The sequence below is a fragment of the Phoca vitulina genome, unplaced genomic scaffold, assembly GCF_004348235.1.
Source record: "Phoca vitulina isolate PV1807 unplaced genomic scaffold, GSC_HSeal_1.0 scaffold35, whole genome shotgun sequence".
NCBI classification, from domain to species: Eukaryota; Metazoa; Chordata; class Mammalia; order Carnivora; family Phocidae; genus Phoca; species Phoca vitulina.
Genome location: NW_022589738.1, coordinates 14,508,899 through 14,526,106, shown reverse-complemented (window position 1 = coordinate 14,526,106; position 17,208 = coordinate 14,508,899). Strand labels below are relative to the sequence as shown.

The 17,208-nt window shown below is 39.8% G+C and overlaps 1 protein-coding gene across 13 annotated transcripts in view; it reads left to right on the top strand.

Moving 5' to 3' along the window:
• CASK (calcium/calmodulin dependent serine protein kinase) overlaps positions 1-17,208 on the top strand; it is a 346,895-nt gene that overhangs the window by 200,591 nt on the left and 129,096 nt on the right. For all 13 annotated transcript variants that reach the window (XM_032426584.1, XM_032426582.1, XM_032426577.1 and 10 more), the window contains exons 6-7: positions 10,681-10,783; positions 16,961-17,136. In XM_032426584.1, coding sequence (XP_032282475.1) covers positions 10,681-10,783; positions 16,961-17,136 — 279 coding nt within the window. The remainder of the gene's footprint in view (positions 1-10,680; positions 10,784-16,960; positions 17,137-17,208) is intronic.

Below are 17,208 nucleotides of genomic sequence, written 5' to 3'. Positions count from 1 at the left end.
AAAAAGAAAGAAAACCCCATAATATTAAACTTGCTTTCTTAACAGTTTTTAAACAGTTCAGTAGTATTAAGTATATTTTTATTGTGCGGCACATCTCTGGAACTTTTTCATCATGCAAAACTGAAACTCTGCACTCACTGAACACTCCCTTTCCCTACCCCTTGGCTACCTTTCTACTTTATATGATTTGGGCTATTGTAGATAATTCATTTGAGTGGAATCATACTGTACTTGTCCTTTTCTGGCTGGCTTTTTTTCATTTAGCATAATATCCTCAAGATTCACCCATGTTCTAGCATGTGACAGGACTTCCTTCTTTTTAAGGCTGCATAATGTTTCATTGTATGTGTATATATCACATGTCCTTTCTCCATTCATCTGTCAGTGGGCATTTGGGCTGCTTCCACCTCTTGGCTATTGTTGTGACTAATGCTGTGATATACATGGCTGTGCAAATACGTTTTGGTGATCCTGGCAGAGTTTTTTTATATATAACTAAATAGGTATTTATTAGCATTCTGTTTCACTAAATCTAATACAAATATTTTTATGTTATACTAGCTATTTTTCCACACCTTAGCCTCCGTTTGCAAAATACTAAATCTGTTTTAATCTTCAGTGCCCTGGTGACCCTACTATGACCAGATTTGAGTACATACAGTCCCCAACTTACAGTGGTTCGACTTCCGATTTTTTTACTTTGCAACAGTGTAGAAGCAATATGCATTCAGTGGAAACCGCACTTCAAATTTTGGACTTTTCCCAGGCGAGCGATATGTGGCCCGATCCTCTCCCGTGTTGGCTGGGCAGTGGCAGTGAGCTACAGCTCCCAGTCAGCCACGCCGTCACGAGCGTCAGCAAGCACTATACGGATAACCACTCTGTACCCGTGCAGTCATTCTCTTTGTCACTTGGGGTATAGTATCCAATAAGTTACCTGAGATACTTAGCATTTTATTATAAAATATGCTTTGTGTCAGACGAGTCTACCTGACCGGAGGCTAATGTAAGTGTTCTGAGCATGTTTAAGGTAGGCTGGGCTAAGCTACGAGATTCGGGAGGCTAGGTGTATTAAGTGCATTTTCAACTTACAGTATTTTCAACTTACAGTGGATTTACCAGGACATAACCCCATTGTAGATTGAGGAAGATCTGTAATCTTTTTCTGGTTCTTCCCTCCCATGAGCCTTTTCCGATTCATTCTGAGCTTTCTACTTTCTGTCTCTTCTGTTCTTAGCTCATTCTCATGTATCTTCTTCCTCCTTTATTGGTAGCTTAGCTTGTTCTTTATATAAAGATAGAAGTAGAAAAGCATAAATAAATGGATACGTTTGTCTGGTACCATCTATTACTGATATCACCATCCTCTCTTTATCTGAATCCCAACCCTGGTTAAATTCAGCTCACCACCTACTCCAAACCTGAACCCTGCTGGCTGAAATGAGAGCTACTAGGTACACACCCAATCGTGTTGATTGTTCTCACTTCACATTCATGACCACAAACCTCAAGTGGGCCCCTGTGCTGCCAGCAGTCCTGCTGTATTTCCTTTGTCTGTTGGTTCTCAAAGCATGGCTCCCCCCAGTAGCATCAACGTCACTCAAGAACTTGTTAGAAATGCATGTTCTTGACCTCATCCCAGACCTTGTGAATCAGAAACTCTGGGGGTGGAAGCCAGCAAATCTGTGTGACTCTGAGGCTGAAGTTTGAGAACCACTGCCTTAGTCAATTCATTGTCCCATTGTTTGAAAATATTTTTTCACACCTTCACACTTCTCAAGTTGCCAACAACCCCCTCTCCTTCCCCACTCCCGCCTGATGATCACTTTTATTTCAGTGTAAATAGAAAACAGAAGTACTTAGAAGAGAACTTCCTCATATTCCTACATCCCCATCTGCTTGCATCTACAGGTGCTCCTGGACCCTGCCTTCTTCACTGTCGCTGGGGCCAACCCCTCTCCCCACCTGCACATTATATCCCATCCCTTCTTTCCCCTGGAGTGTATATTCCTCTCCACAGGGTCTTTCCCATCAGCACACAAATGTCTCTCTCTCAGAGACAAAACAAAAACAAATCTCCCTGAAAATTTTGAGATGCTGCTATGGAGCCGTCAATCATATTATTATGTGAAACTTCTGAATATTTATAGGTATTTTCTTATTTTCATAAAAGATAATGAAACAATGGAAGGATAAACCAAAAAATAATACAAATACTTACAAAAGAGGAAGGAGAGATTAAGGGGAAGGAGAAGGTACAAAAGCTAGACCTCTCTGAATGGAATTTGTTTACAGTTTTGACTTTGGAATTATGTACATGTTTTATTTTTTTAAAGATTTTATTTATTTGAGACAGAGCATGAGTGGGGCGGGGGGGGTGGGTAGGGGCAGAGGGAGAGGGACAAGCAGACTCCCTGCTGAGCAGTGAGCCCAATGCGGGGCTCGATCCCAGGACCCTGAGATCATGACCTGAGCCGAAGGCCGACATTTAACAGACTGAGCCACCCAGGCACCCATGTATATGTTTTATATAATCAAAACATCAAATCAAGTCAAAATCTAATTCAAACAAATTGGCCTCACTGGGTAACAAACTGAAAGCATAACCACAAGGAGAATTCTTTTATTTTTTTTATTTTTATTTTTTTTATTTTATTATGTTATGTTAGTCACCATACAGTACATCATTAGTTTTTGATGTAGTGATCCACGATTCATTGTTTGCGTATAACACCCAGTGCTCCATGCAACGTGTGCCCTCCCTAATACCCATCACCGGGTTAACCCATCCCGCCAACCCCCCCCAAAACCCTCAGTTTCTCAGCGAACCATGAGAGACTATGGACTCCGAAAATTCTTTTAAATGACTTTAAAATCGGGTGGTTTTGGGGGCGCCTGGGTGGCTCAGTTGGTTTAACGTCCAACTCTTGATTTCACCTCAGGTCATGATCTCATGGTTGTGAGATAGAGCCCCACACTGGGCTCCGCACTCAGCAGGGAGTCTGCTTGAGAGTCTTTCCCTCTCCCTCTACCCTTCCCCCCACTCATGCTTTCTCTCTCTCTCTCTCTCTCTCTCTCTTTTAAATAAATAAAATCTTTTATAAAAATAGGGTGGGGTTGGGGTTTGTTTTGTTTTTTTGTTTTTTTGTTTTTTTTTACATATTTTAGACTTGGAGAAAAGTTCTGATAGTAATACAAAGAATTCCCATCACCTTTCACTCAGATTCCCCATGTTAACATTTTTGTACATTTGTTTTATCTTTCTCAGTTTTTCACTCTTCTTTGTCCATCTATATAGTTCCTAAAAATAAGGAATTCTCTAAATAGCCACAGTAAAATGATCAAAATCAGGGAATTTATGTAATCTACAGACCTCGTCCCAGTTTCATCAAGTGTCCTAATAATATCCTTTTATAGCAAAAATAAAAACAAGATTATATATCGCATTTTAGCTGTTCAGTCTCTTCTGTCTCCTTTGATCCCTTTCATCTGAAACAGTATTTGAAGAATATGGGCATGGGCCTGGTACTTTCTAGAATGCCCCTCAGTTTGGGTTGGTCTGATGTTTCCTCATGATTTGACGCAGTTATGTCCTTTGGCACGAATACCACAGAGTGTTGCTGAGTGCTTGTCGGTGAAGAAAGCACATACTCTTAATTAGTCCCACTATTAGCAGTAGTAACTTTTATAGGAGTGTCTGCCACGTTGCTCCTCTGGAAAATTACTATTTTACCTTTTGTAATTAATAAGTATCCTGTGGGGAGCTACTCTGAGATTATACAAATATCTGTCACTCTTCAAACTTTTACTCACTAGTAACTACCTTTTGATGGTTCTCACTTGAATCCATTATCATGATGATAACTGCCAAATGGTGATTTCTAATGCCAGAATTTCTTCTACATTTATTAATTGATTTTCTACTTACATGAAAGTTTTTCCTTCTCTCTATTTATTTATTTATTTATATCAGGACGGACTCATGAATTCTTACTTTATTCAATAGCGAAACAGTAATTTGACTGGACATCCCTGGTAGGATATATCATAAGGACAAAAAGAACCACAAAAAAATCTTAAACAGCATACGGTGGTTTTGTTGTTACTGGTAATGTGTACTTTTATACACACACCCTAGGGGATAAAGCAAATGAGTAATTGTGTTAATGTCATTAGGTACCAACATTACTTGACAAAATCAAAGAAGTCAAGTAAAAACTCTATGTAAAAAAAAAAAAAAAACTTATATATCAGTAGGAATTGATTTATTTTTCTCCTTCCAAAAAGTACATATTTTTTAGCACTGTCCATTGAAAAGTCAAAGCAGGGATAACCCAGTAATAATAATATACCAAATACCCATATTGTGAATTTAAGTACCATTTCCCACTAAACAGAAATGGGACTCCTTGGAGAAATGGTTGGTTCCAGATCTGGGGCAAGAAATGGACAAGACAAACCTCAGACATCTTCTGCCTGAAAGCGAGGAACTTACCAGACTTTAGAGTCTTACAAAACGGCATAAGAGCTGACTTAAAAGAGCTCCTGCTGGCTAAAAAAATGGGATAATTTGAGCATCAAAATGAATAATGACTGTAATTGGTTTAAATGTATCAAATATATAAAAAGCTATAAATTCACGGGGCACCTGGGTGGCTCAGTTGTTAAGCATCTGCCTTCGGCTCGGGTCATGATCACAGGGTCCTGGGATCGAGCCCTGCATCGGGCTCCCTGCTCCGCAGGAAGCCTGCTTCTCCCTCTCCCACTCCCCCTGCTTGTGTTCCCTTTCTCGCTGTGGCTCTCTCTGTCAAATAAATAAATAAAAATCTTTAAATAAAAAAAAACCTATAAATTCACAGTAATACCCAAAAACTCTTCATTGATCACCTTTGGAGGTTGCCTGGCAACCAACTTGTTATTCTGGAAATCGCTCATAGCAGCTTTATTCATAATATCCCCAAACTAGACACAGCCCAAATGTCCCTCAGTAGGAGAATGGACAAACTGTGGTATATTCATACAAGGGAGTATTTACTCAGCAATAAAACAAATGAACCACTGATCACAACAAAATGGATGAATCTCAGAAACATGCTGAGTGAGAGAAGCCTTACATAAAAGAGTACATACTATATGGCTTTGTGTATATGCAGTTCTAGTATAAGCAAAACAAACTTTTTTTTTTTTTTTTCAGAATAAGCAATACTTGCTTATTCTAAAAAATATCAGAATAGTCATTTGCAATGGGGGTGTAGCAGCAGAGATTGAGTGGTAAGAGGATGAGGGAGGTTTTTGGAATGAAAACATGTTGATAGGGATACAGGTTACACAGTTCTATGCAAGCTGTCAAAACTCTCCAATGGTACTCTCAAGATTTGTGCATTTCACAGCATATAAATTTTACCTTAAACTTAATTTTAAATATTAAACTCAAGGGGTGCCTGGGTGGCTCAGTTGGTTAAGCATCTGACTCTTGATTTTGGCTCAGGTCATGATTTCAAGGTTGTGAGATTGGGTCCCACATCAGGCTCCACACTTGGTGGAGTCTGCTTAAGATTCTTTCTCTGCCCCTCTGTCCCCACCCTGCACGCACGCTCGCTCGCTCTCTCTCTCAAAAAAAAAAAAAATTAAACTCTAATGACATGTACTGAATTACAGTGAAAAGATGGAGTGATGATTGGATAGTGGGATGAATAGATAGATATTTGATAAAGCAAATGTAGCAAAATGTTCATTGTAGAATCTATGTGGTGAGTATGTGGCTATTTACAGTTCTTTCAGTTTTCTCTGTTTTTGATAGTCTTCATAACAAAATACTGGGGAAAACCTCCATTTTGGAACCCCTAATTATGGAGCTGGGCATCATTGGCTGCCAAAAATCATGAAAGAAATGTCAATGGTGAACTTTGTAAAAATGGATCAAGGCAGACAATACCTGAACCCACTGACCAATCCTGTTGCTAAAAGTAGGACAACCAGACATTATGTTCTTCCTGATGTGTTACAAAAAACTAAAGTATTAGTGTAAAAAAAACTAAAATTGAACGTGAATCTAATCAAGCTTCTAGATCTAACTACCAATTTACAGAAAACACAGGAACATGTTAAATGACACCATGTAGGTCCTATTAGCCAAGTCCAGATTGTAGGTGATTCCACAGGGGAAATTACCTCCTATCTTAATGAATCAATGGCATGAATGTTTTTTAAAAAGGTAAGAGGAGGATATGGTATAGAGTCAGAGAGAGATAAGACCTATAACCATCAAATGCAATGTATGGACCTTAAATACCATTTTGAACTAACCAACTGTAAAAAAAAAAAAAAAGAAAAAGAAAAAATCTTTGAGATAGTCAAGGAAATTGAATGTGGATTGGTATTAGATGATATTTAAGAATTGTTAATTGTATTGGATGTGATAATATGGTTATTTTCTCAAGTCATCTGTTAGAAATACTGAACTAATAAAAGGTGAAATGATATTTGTTTTAAAAGACTTCAACAAAGGGGCACCTGGGTGACTCAGTTGGTTAAGCGACTGCCTTCGGCTCAGGTCATGATCCTGGAGTCCCGGGATCGAGTCCCGTATTGGGCTCCCTGCTCAGTGGGGAGTCTGCTTCTCCCTCTGACCCTCCCCCCTCTCGTGCTCTCTCTCTCATTCTCTCAAATAAATAAAATCTTTAAAAAAAAAAAAAAGACTTCAACAAAAACAATGGGGATAGGCGAAACAAGAATAGCAGAATGTCAATAACTGTTAAAGCTGGGAGATGGGGGTGGGGGCACCTGGGTGGCCCAGTTGGTTAAGCGGCTGCCTTCGGCTCAGGTCAGGATCCCAGGGTTCTGGGATCGAGCCCCACGTTGGGCTCCCTGCTCAGCAGAAAGCCTGCTTCTTCCTCTCCCTCTGCTGCTGCTCCCCCTGCCTGAGCACACGCTCTCGCTCTCTCTCTCAAATAAATAAATAAAATCTTTTTAAAAAGGTACATGGAAGTTTAATAATCTGCTTTCTCTAATGGCAAATACTAAAAAGTTTTTAAAAGGAAACTTCCTTGGCTTCTCATTCTCTTTTAGCTACATTCCATTCCCATCTCTCTGTTCCTAGTACAGTAAGGTTTTGAAAGATACCTGAATTTACTATCTCCACATCATCTCTTCCCATTTTTCTTGAACCTGATCCAATGGAGATTTTTGTCTATATCATCCCACCAAAACCCCTCTTATCCAGGTCACCAGGGACTTCCAGGTTGCCAGATCTAATGGTCTGTTCTCAGCTCTCATCTTAAATGGCCTCTCACTAGCATTGCAGGACACCATACTGCTCTGATTTCCCGCCTGCTTCACTGTCTAGGCAGTCTTCCTTTGCTAGATTGTTGTCATCTTCCTGACCTCAAACATTGCTGTGCACCAAATCTCATTCCTCCGACCTCTTCTCTTATCTTTTTTTTCTAAGATTTTTAAAATTTATTCATTTGAGACAGAGAATGAGCAAGGGAGAGAGGCAGAGGGAGAGGGAGAAGCAGAAGCAGACTCCCCACTGAGCCGGGAGCATGATGTGGGGCTTGATCCCAGGACCTAGAGATCATGACCTGAGCCAAAGGCAGACGCTTAACCATCTGAGCCACCCAGGCGCCCCACCCCCTTCTCTTTCCTACTGGCAGTCCGGGGGCTATAAACACTGTGTGCGGGGTGCCTGGGTGGCTCAGTCGTTAAGCGTCTGCCTTTGGCTCAGGTCATGATCCCAGGGTCCTGGGATCGAGGCCCACATCGGGCTCCCTGCTCCATGGGGAGCCTGCTTCTCCCTCTCCCACTCCCCCTGCTTATGTGCCCTCTCTTGGTGTGTCTCTGTGTGTCAAATAAATAAATAAAATCTTTAAAAAAAAAAAAAAAAAAAAAAAACACTGTGTGCTTTTGATCCCAAATTTATATCTCTAATTCCGGCCTTCCCTCTCCCATCTTTTAAGATCTCACACTCAATTTGTACAAAACCAAATTCTTGATCTCTCTTATAAACTCTTCCTTCTGTGTTCCCAGTTTTAGTAAATGGCATCTTCATTTTCATTCAGTTGCTCAGAACAGAAACTTAAGTTGTCATACTTACCTCTTTCTCTCACATCCCATATCCAGCAGCAGTGCCTGTCAGCCTAACCTTTAGAACGTATCCTGAATTTGACCACTTCTTGCCATCACTGCTTCTGTCACTCTATAATTCAAATCCCCATCTTCTCTTGCCTGGACAACCACAGAAGCCTCCTACCTGGTATCTTTTCTTCCACTCTCATGCCCTTGCAATCTCTTCTCCACACAACAGCCCAAGTGATTCTTTCAAAACCTGAAACTGCTCATAATGCTCCCCTGCTCACAACTTTCTAATGGTTTCCCATCTCACTCAGCATAAAACCCAGGGTTCTGGCCATGGCTCCAAGCCCCAGACCATAGAGCCTTTGACCATTTGGATCACATTTCCTACCACTCTTCCCCTGCTCATTTTTTCCCCCCAACACAGTGGCTTCCTTACTGTTCTCCAAACACACCAACCCTCCTCGTGCTTCTAGGTCTTTGCACTTACTATCCTATTCCACCCTCCTGGAACCTGCTTCCACATGACCCATTCTGCCCCTTCATTCTGGTCTGGGCTCAGATACTATCCTATTAGAGAATCCTTCTCTGACCCGACCCCTTTACTAAATAGCAGCTCCCTAGTCTCCAAACCTTTAACATTGACCTCCACCAGCTTTTACCTCATGCGCTTAACACTGCCCAGTCTCTTATATTCATTTATATGTATTGGTTTCCTTTGTTTCTATCTTCCAATTTTATGACTTGAGGATTTATTGAGAATGACAGAATCCATACTCTGATGAGAATTACATAAATCTTAGTGTAACATTAACTTAAGAATAAATGTAGTCAACAAACTATAAAGGGTATACTTTGGGATTCTGATTTAAGCTTCTACTTCTCCTTAATAAGCTGATAGAACTGGCCAGGAGACCCTGGCTAGGTTTAGTTTATAATTTCTTCTTCTGCATCATGCCCCTCCTTTTCTAGGTTTGTTCATTTATTGCACCCCACACTAGACTCATGCTAGGGCTATCACTTTCTTCTTCTGGTCTGTTGTCATCCATCTCTATTTAAACCAACCAAAAGTTCTTATGAAGAGCAGTCTCTATCAGTTGGTTTCTGCAGAGCTTTGCTTGCTTTCCCATAAACCCTCCCGGCTACTTTGTTTCTTGCTGCAGCACACTCACCATTTATGTACACTTGCCTTCCCTCTCCTCTCTCTCTCTCTCTCTCTCTCTCTCTCTCTCTCTCTCATACACACGTTTATATTTAAGGGCTCATCTTTCTTTGTGTTAGAGCCTCTATTGTAAGGTCTTTAAATGTCTTTGGACAAAAAAAAGTAACTTCCAAAGTAGAACCCTGATGCTTTCATTGAGCAGAGTAAGGATCCCTCACACTTTTCTGCATCATTGTCAAACATCTCTCTGGGTGCACCAGTTCAGAGTTTTATTGCACAGGATTTGGGGGGGGCCACTATCATATAGGCTAAACTGAGCTAAAACTATGTCATGTTATAAATGAGCAAGTATGGGAAAGAACAAAAATACTTTCCATGCCTAAAGAAGCTTGCTTTTTTTCACTAACCCATATTTTAAAAGCAGGTCATATGTGACATCAGTCATATTGGGGAGCATAGTATTTGAGCAGAGACCAAAGGTCCACACAGTTAAATGCTTTCCTGAGACCAGGTCCTACAGAGAGACTCTCATTGTGACCACGAAGCATATGATTCTTAGGGAGCCCTGGTCACACAGCTACTCCTTGGGAAGGATGTCTTTGCCCTGGACCAGAGGCCAGCCAAGTCGTCTCCTCTCTTCCTTCCCATTCCCGCAAAGAGGAAGGGCAGGTCCAGAGAAAAGACATGCCCAGGGAGAACATCGAATTCCCTGGGAGCCAGGTTCAATTAAAGTCATTAAATCTGGCTCTTCTTGGGAATGGAATGAATAAAGTAAAGCAAGAGGATGGTAGGAGGGTGGACAAAGAAAGAGCCATTAGCATCCCCTAAGGACTAAGATACAGTGGCTCTGTAGGTAAAGTCAGAGGTTTCAAGAAACATTTTGGCAAGAGGTGTAAAAAATATTTTTCCTTAAATGTAGGCTATCAGAAAAAAAAATATTGCACGAAAAGGTAGAAAATACATCTGCCAGGGCGCCTGGGTGGCTCAGTTGGTTAAGCAACTGCCTTCGGCTCAGGTCATGATCCTGGAGTCCCTGGATCAAGTCCCGCATCGGGCTCCCTGCTCGGCAGGGAGCCTGCTTCTCCCTCTGACCCTCCCCCATCTCATGTGCTCTCTCTCTGTCTCAAATAAATAAATAAAATCTTTAAAAAAAAAAAAAAAATACATCTGCCATACTTGAACATGCTTGCTTCCTGAGTAATTCTTAGCACCTACCCTAATCTTAGAAGCAAATAGTCCCTGAAAAACATTTGATAAAACAGGTAAGTCTTTGGAGAAATCAACCTGAAGTGAGAATAGCACAAATAATTCAAACATCCAAAATAATTCCAGGAGTTTTTAATGTATTGCTATACAGTCATGTTATTCAGTTTTGTGTAAATTGAATTGCTCATCTCTAATTAATCCTTATCTTTGGTTTGTTGTTTGTCTGTTTTTCTTTCCAGCCCCACTGTGTTCTCCTCGCCTCAAAGGAAAACTCGGCACCTGTTAAACTTGGGGGCTTTGGGGTAGCTATTCAATTAGGGGAGTCTGGACTTGTAGCTGGAGGTAAGAACACTTTTTTAAAAATTTCCTTCAAAACCTGGTCACTTTCAGCCTGGTGTAAAACTTTCAAACTAAATATTAGCTCATCCTCAGTGTTTCATACCCATTCCACCCCCTACCCCACCCCCAAGAAAGTCTGTCATAGTTTTGAATTTAATAACTGTAGTTATAACTAGAATTTTAGTACCTTAAGAATAGACTCTGTGCTTTTACTCTTTGTATTCCCACCACTTGGCAGAGAAGTGACCCTGCATACAGAGATTAAAACAGTGTTGGAAGAAGGTGTTATCTGGGGCAAAGTGACTTCTAAAGTTGAACTGGCCAGGGACACCTGGCTGGCTCAGTCAGTGAAGTACACGACTCTTGATCTTGGGGTTGTGAGTTCAAGCCCCACATTGGGCATAGAGCTTACTTAAAAATAAATAAATAAAGTTGAACTGGCCAACCGAAGTCCATTTTAAAGCATGTAGATTAACCACTTTCAGGTTTACATTAGTGGCTAATGTTTAATTTCATATTGTTTTCCCCTTTTTATTTATGAAAGAGTCCTGCTCAAGCCATCAATCTGTGTATTTGGGAAGAGCAAGCAGATGTAAATGCAGACTGATTTTTATTATTAGCCAAGGCAAAACATAATTAGAAAATTCCCATGCCAGAAAAAAAAGTATAAAAGTTAAAAATAGAAATTTTCTCCAATAGCATGCAGAGGTGGATGCTAATTCCAGATTCAGGAATTTGGGTTTTTATTTATTCCCTTCAATAGACTCCAGCTCAGAATGCTGCCCTGTTTTTAGTTCTGTTCCTTAGCTTTGCAAATGACTTAGTTCTTCAGTCTACAAATTATCAGTCTTCTAGTCAATGCCTTTGATTTTCCATCTCCAGATAATGCCAGCCTTCACAAAGAGGAAAAATATAAAAAATACCAGCAGAACCTTTTTGAACCTGTCATCTTCCATGAATACTTATATTAAGTTCAAATACCTGACAAATGATAAATATCAAAACAATAATCCATTACACAGGATATTTCATTTAATTTAATACACTATTACTAACACATCAAAGCAGCATTAACATAGACCATCTTCTGAAAAATGAGCCAGGAGTCATAGTTGTATTCTTTAAATTGTTATTTCATCACATTGCCCTCTAAAATTAAATTATGTCTAGATTTTCTTCTAATTTTGCATTTTCTTCAAGCTAATCATTTCCAATAATATGAAAAATTGCAAGTTGAGTATAGTTTTAAAAACTGATTTTTTTTTTTCCTAATTCAAAACTTCCATCTGTGATTAGAAGGACTAATCATAGGATCAGGTAGTAGCACATCATTTAATCATAGACTCATTGAATCTCAGGATTCCAAGGGGGCCTTAACTTCTCCAGGCTTATAACCAATGATCGCATTCCTTCATAAAATTCCCAGCGAAAGGTTGAGCTCTAGTTTAATTCCTCACATAGCAAAGAATTCACTGTGTTCCAGGACTGTATTTCCATTTTTAGAAAGCTCCTTAAGTCCTGAAACATTCATCTTCACATTGAACAGAAATCTGTCTTCTTTTCTTTTTTTTTTTTTTAAAGATTTTATTTATTTATTTGACAGAGACACAGCGAGAGAGGGAACACAAGCAGGGCGAGTGGGAGAGGGAGAAGCAGGCTTCCCACTGAGCAGGGAGCCCGATGTGGGGCTCGATCCCAGGACCCTGAGATCATGACCTGAGCCGAAGGCAGACGCTTAACGGCTGAGCCACCCAGGCGCCCCCAGAAATCTGTCTTCTTAATCACTTCCACCCAGTGGTGCTAATTGTGACTTTTGGAGCCACACTGAACAATTTTCCTCCTTCCACATGAGAACCATTCAGATGTTTAAAGACAGTATCGTGTACCCCTCAGTCTTACCCAAATTAACTTGCCTAGGTTAATTTAGCCATTCCTCATATAAACTGGTGCAAACTCTCATGGTGTGCAAAGGACAGAGCCAAAACTGAGCACAACTGTAGGTATAGTCCAGCGCACAGGAGCTTGGGACTGTTGCTTCTTTTGCTGTGAGCCTTATATTTCTATCAGCCTCCCCAGATTGCATTAGCTTCTTGGACAGCCACATAACACCACTGGCTCATACTGATCTTGCAATTAACTACAACTCCCAAGTTGTGTTTAAACAATTGTTGCTATTAAACTAACTCTCTTAAATCTGATATTTTTACAGATCACCCCTCTGTAAAGACTACACAATTATAGGGGCGCCTGGGTGGCTCAGTCGGTTAAGCATCTGACACTTGGTTTTGGCTCAGGTCGTGATCTCAGGGTCGTGGGATCGAGCCCCACATCAGGCTCCACGGTCACCAGGGAGTCTGCTTGGGATTCTCTGCTTCTCTCTCTCTCAAATAAAAATAAATAAATCTTTTCTAAAAAAGACTACACAGTTATAACAAGTAACTTCTGATGATTACATCCCCAAGACTGATGGGATGAAATGAAATGACACAGAGTCCTTTTATATGTTCTATACTGGCCACATATAATGGCTTTGTTTCTCTTTGTCTGGATCCATATCCTGTTAATATTCAAAGTGGTATCAGCTTCATATTTTACCATGCATCTTAATTGAAGGGGAAAAACAGATTCGTTAGATTTACCTAGACATCTTCTCCACGTTAATCTACTTTCCTAAAGTCCTTGAGCCTTTCTCCTAAATTGTATGTTTTTAAAGCTGATTTTGAACCTACAGTGTGTCAGTTGTACAAAATTTATTTTTCTCAGTGCTTCTAGAATTAAAATACTTTCTGATGGTCAGAATGTCATTTCTTAACGTATCTTTCCTTCCAGTCTTGAAATAACTACTTGAAGCATTATAGTGTCTTTAAAAATACAACATATGTAGACAAGGGATAAATGATTTCTCTTAGAGAAAGCTTTCTTATTGTTTAAGGTACTTGTGAAATTACATTAATATTAGCTCATTTGCTAATGCTTATTAACAGAAAGCTATTTTCCTGTCAGTTGGAATCTTTGATTACTCAGTAGAATAGAAATAGAAAAGAATTCTCTCCTTTATATGTTCCATATAGTAGAAACCACTTACATGTATTTGCACTTAACCTACCTGAAATTCCACTATTTGGAAAACTCACCTATGCAGAAGATAACTAGGATCCTACAAAAAAAAATTATTTTTGCAGCCAGACATTTCTTTACCTTAATACCCATTCATGGGCCTCTCAAATGGGCATCTAAGAGCATACTCTTTGAAGCTGGCATGCTGCCATTTTTCATAGTTTTATGGCTTCATGTGCCTTCATACCTGGCACCTGCTACTCCCTCTGGTTGGAATACCTTTTGTCATTTTCTGTATCTATTTAACTCTTACTGCTCCTGAAGGCTGAGAGACTGAGCTAACAAACCTCCCCTCTTAAAAGCAAGCTGATCTTCACCATCCCAAGTTAGGTAACCCTATTCCTTCTCTTCCATATTACCGTAACTATCTGGGCTACATACCTCCATATAGTATTTGATGCAGGGATTTGTAATCATATCAAAGACTGAGCTTTATGAGGACAAGAGGCATCACGGCTTATCCTTCTGTATGTCCACAGCACCTCCCACTGTGTCTAGGACCCAAGCAGGCACTTGGGAAATTGTTTCTAAATGAAAGAGCCTGCTTGCTAATCAGTTTCTGGTTAATAGCAGATTTTATGCAACAAATTAGGAGAAGACAAGGCTAGAGAAAGCACAGTGAGAGAAAAGACACAAAAGCCTGACAGAAAAAGTATGTTGAGCAGATACCAAAATGTAGAAAGCACAGCCCCCTTTTAATACTGAAGAACTCAACCCTTGCTTACCTATGAAGTTCCTGAGGGCATTTTCTGTTCTGTAGCATAGTTCTTTCATTGATAGCCACAAGACAGTCATCTTGAGTCATCAAGAAAAGGTTGCGTTATGTGCATCTCGTGTAAAAGAAGTCAGAAAATTGTAGAAAGATAACCATCCAAAATTATTTAAAAAGCTTTGGATGTGTAAAGATTCAAGTCCTAGCTATTCAAAACCACTCCTTACCTGAGGTTCTAGGTAGAAAGGTCTTACTATATTATCCCAAAGTCTAATATTTAAATATTTAAATGTATTATCTGAAGTATGTCATACACAGTGACATTTAATATGGTTTGGTAATTGACCACAAAATTCTAAGAACAGGAAGTCAAAGTCATAAAAATCAAGTGACCACAAAGAAGGAAAAGTCAAGCTATCACAAACAAGGAGTCCAGGGAGGTTGGTATACATTAAAGGTTAACTCTAGTCCTTTACATTTGACTGATCTGCACAAAATACTGTAAAAAGCTCATTCCTATATATTCTTTCCTCCATCATCCCTGAGCAAATTCTTGAACCAAAAGACATGTATGTTCCTTAAGGATGAACACTAATTCTCCAGAATGGAGTAGTCTTCAATCCAGATAAATGGAGAGAAGCTCCTTTTTGAGTTGTTCGGCTCTTTCTTGTGTAGGAAGTGGTAGGAGTCAAGTTGAGTTTCAAAATATCATCCCACCCATAAGAAGGTACCAGACTGGTGCCATGGTACCCGCACCCTCACTGGTACCTTGATCTCTTGCCCTGCTTTTCCCAGCTCCTGCTATCAGCACAAGGCAAATTCTCCAGTGGCCCCACTCTGACCAAGGCTGTTAATGAAGTACGAGGCTTAGCTCTCATCGTTTGAGCTTCTTTGTGTTACCAGAGGAAGCAAAATGGGGCAATGGGGAATAAAAATCTTCCCTTCTAACCAGTACAGCTTTCACTGGTCTACTGCACATTTTAAATGAAAATATTTTCATTCTCTGAACCCCAAAGTTAACCTATTATGTGGGAAGAGAGGAACCATAATGATCCAAAGCAAAGGAATATCCCCAGTACACAAGCTAAGAGCTGCTTTATCCTTCGCCATCCCAACCAAGTTTTGACAGTCACTAACTGGACCTTATGGTATGTTTTCTCTAGCTAGATTAGAAGATCTGTAAGGTCTTTTCTTTTCTTTTTTTTTTTTTTTAAACTCTAAACCACGATTCTGAGCTCTAGGTAAAGTATTGCGCAGTCTTCAAAGTAACAATTACCTTGGACTCAGTATGATGAGAGAGAAAGGGGTAGGGGAAGGAGGGAGGAAAGGGGGAGAAGGCTGGGGCCTGCCCACAAGACGAGCTGCCGAGTCTGGTGGGGAGTGCCCCTTCCATGGTTATTTCCCTGCAGGGCACAGCCTTTCTTCTACAGTAGAAGAAAAGACTCCCTTAGGGATACTGAGGTAGAGATGATTACCAGTGTGCAAATAACTGCTATCAGACTCCTTCCTGAAAGCCAACATTGTTGGGTGGGGGTGGGAGAAAACTCTTTAAAGAAGATGGAGGCCAAAGGGGATTGAATGAAAGGAGCTTCATGACTTTGCTTTGGTTTATGTCCTGTGTCTGCTGTCGTTCCTGCCAAATGTTAACATTCAGAGAAATCTTAAAAATCCTATAGAAGAGAATATTACTAAGCATTCTTAATTGCTACAGTCAATTCCTAAAATCAATTGAACAGGATTTCAGATTCTGGGTCATATTCCAAATAAAAGTTCTCCGCTTTAGATTTACTTTGAGATTTTCCATTTGGCAGTCAAAAATAGTCTTTTTCTCCGTGGATGTCTTCTCCTGCCCTCCCACCCCTGCCCCTACTCTATATTTTTAGTGATTTTCAAACGTGAAAATTAGAAAATTTAAACAACTTCATTAAACAAGAAATAGGTAAGTACCATGCACCCTGCTTAATGAAATAGGCAGTACCAGTATTAGAAAGACAAAGTACCGGGGTGCTTGGCTGGCTCAGTGGTGGAGCATGTGACTCTTGATCTCAGGGTTATGAGTTCAAGCCCCATGTTGGGTGTAGAAATGACTTAAAAATAAAATCTTTAAATAAAAAAAGAGGAAGAAGACAAAGTATCTATCCTGGGCTCAGTATTTTCAAGAAGTGATTAGATAATTTTTTTCCTTCTACTTTTTTTTCCCCTTTGATTTTATGGAGGAGGGAGGAGGTAGTAAGAGAATATTTATATTGTTAAACTTTTCCTTCAGACTGTTCTATTTTCAGTTTTCAAATGAGAAAAAAAAGGCCATTTTATGTAAACATTTTTCCTTGATGTTGTTGTTTTAAATGTAGGACGTGTTGGAACACCTCATTTTATGGCCCCAGAAGTCGTCAAAAGAGAGCCTTATGGAAAACCTGTAGATGTCTGGGGTTGTGGCGTGATCCTTTTTATCCTGCTAAGTGGTTGCTTGCCTTTTTATGGAACCAAGGAAAGATTGTTTGAAGGCATTATTAAAGGAAAATATAAGGTAATATTTTATGAACGTTTTATTTTTACATTGAGATTAAATTATTGTGGAAAATATGAAGTTACTGTCTGG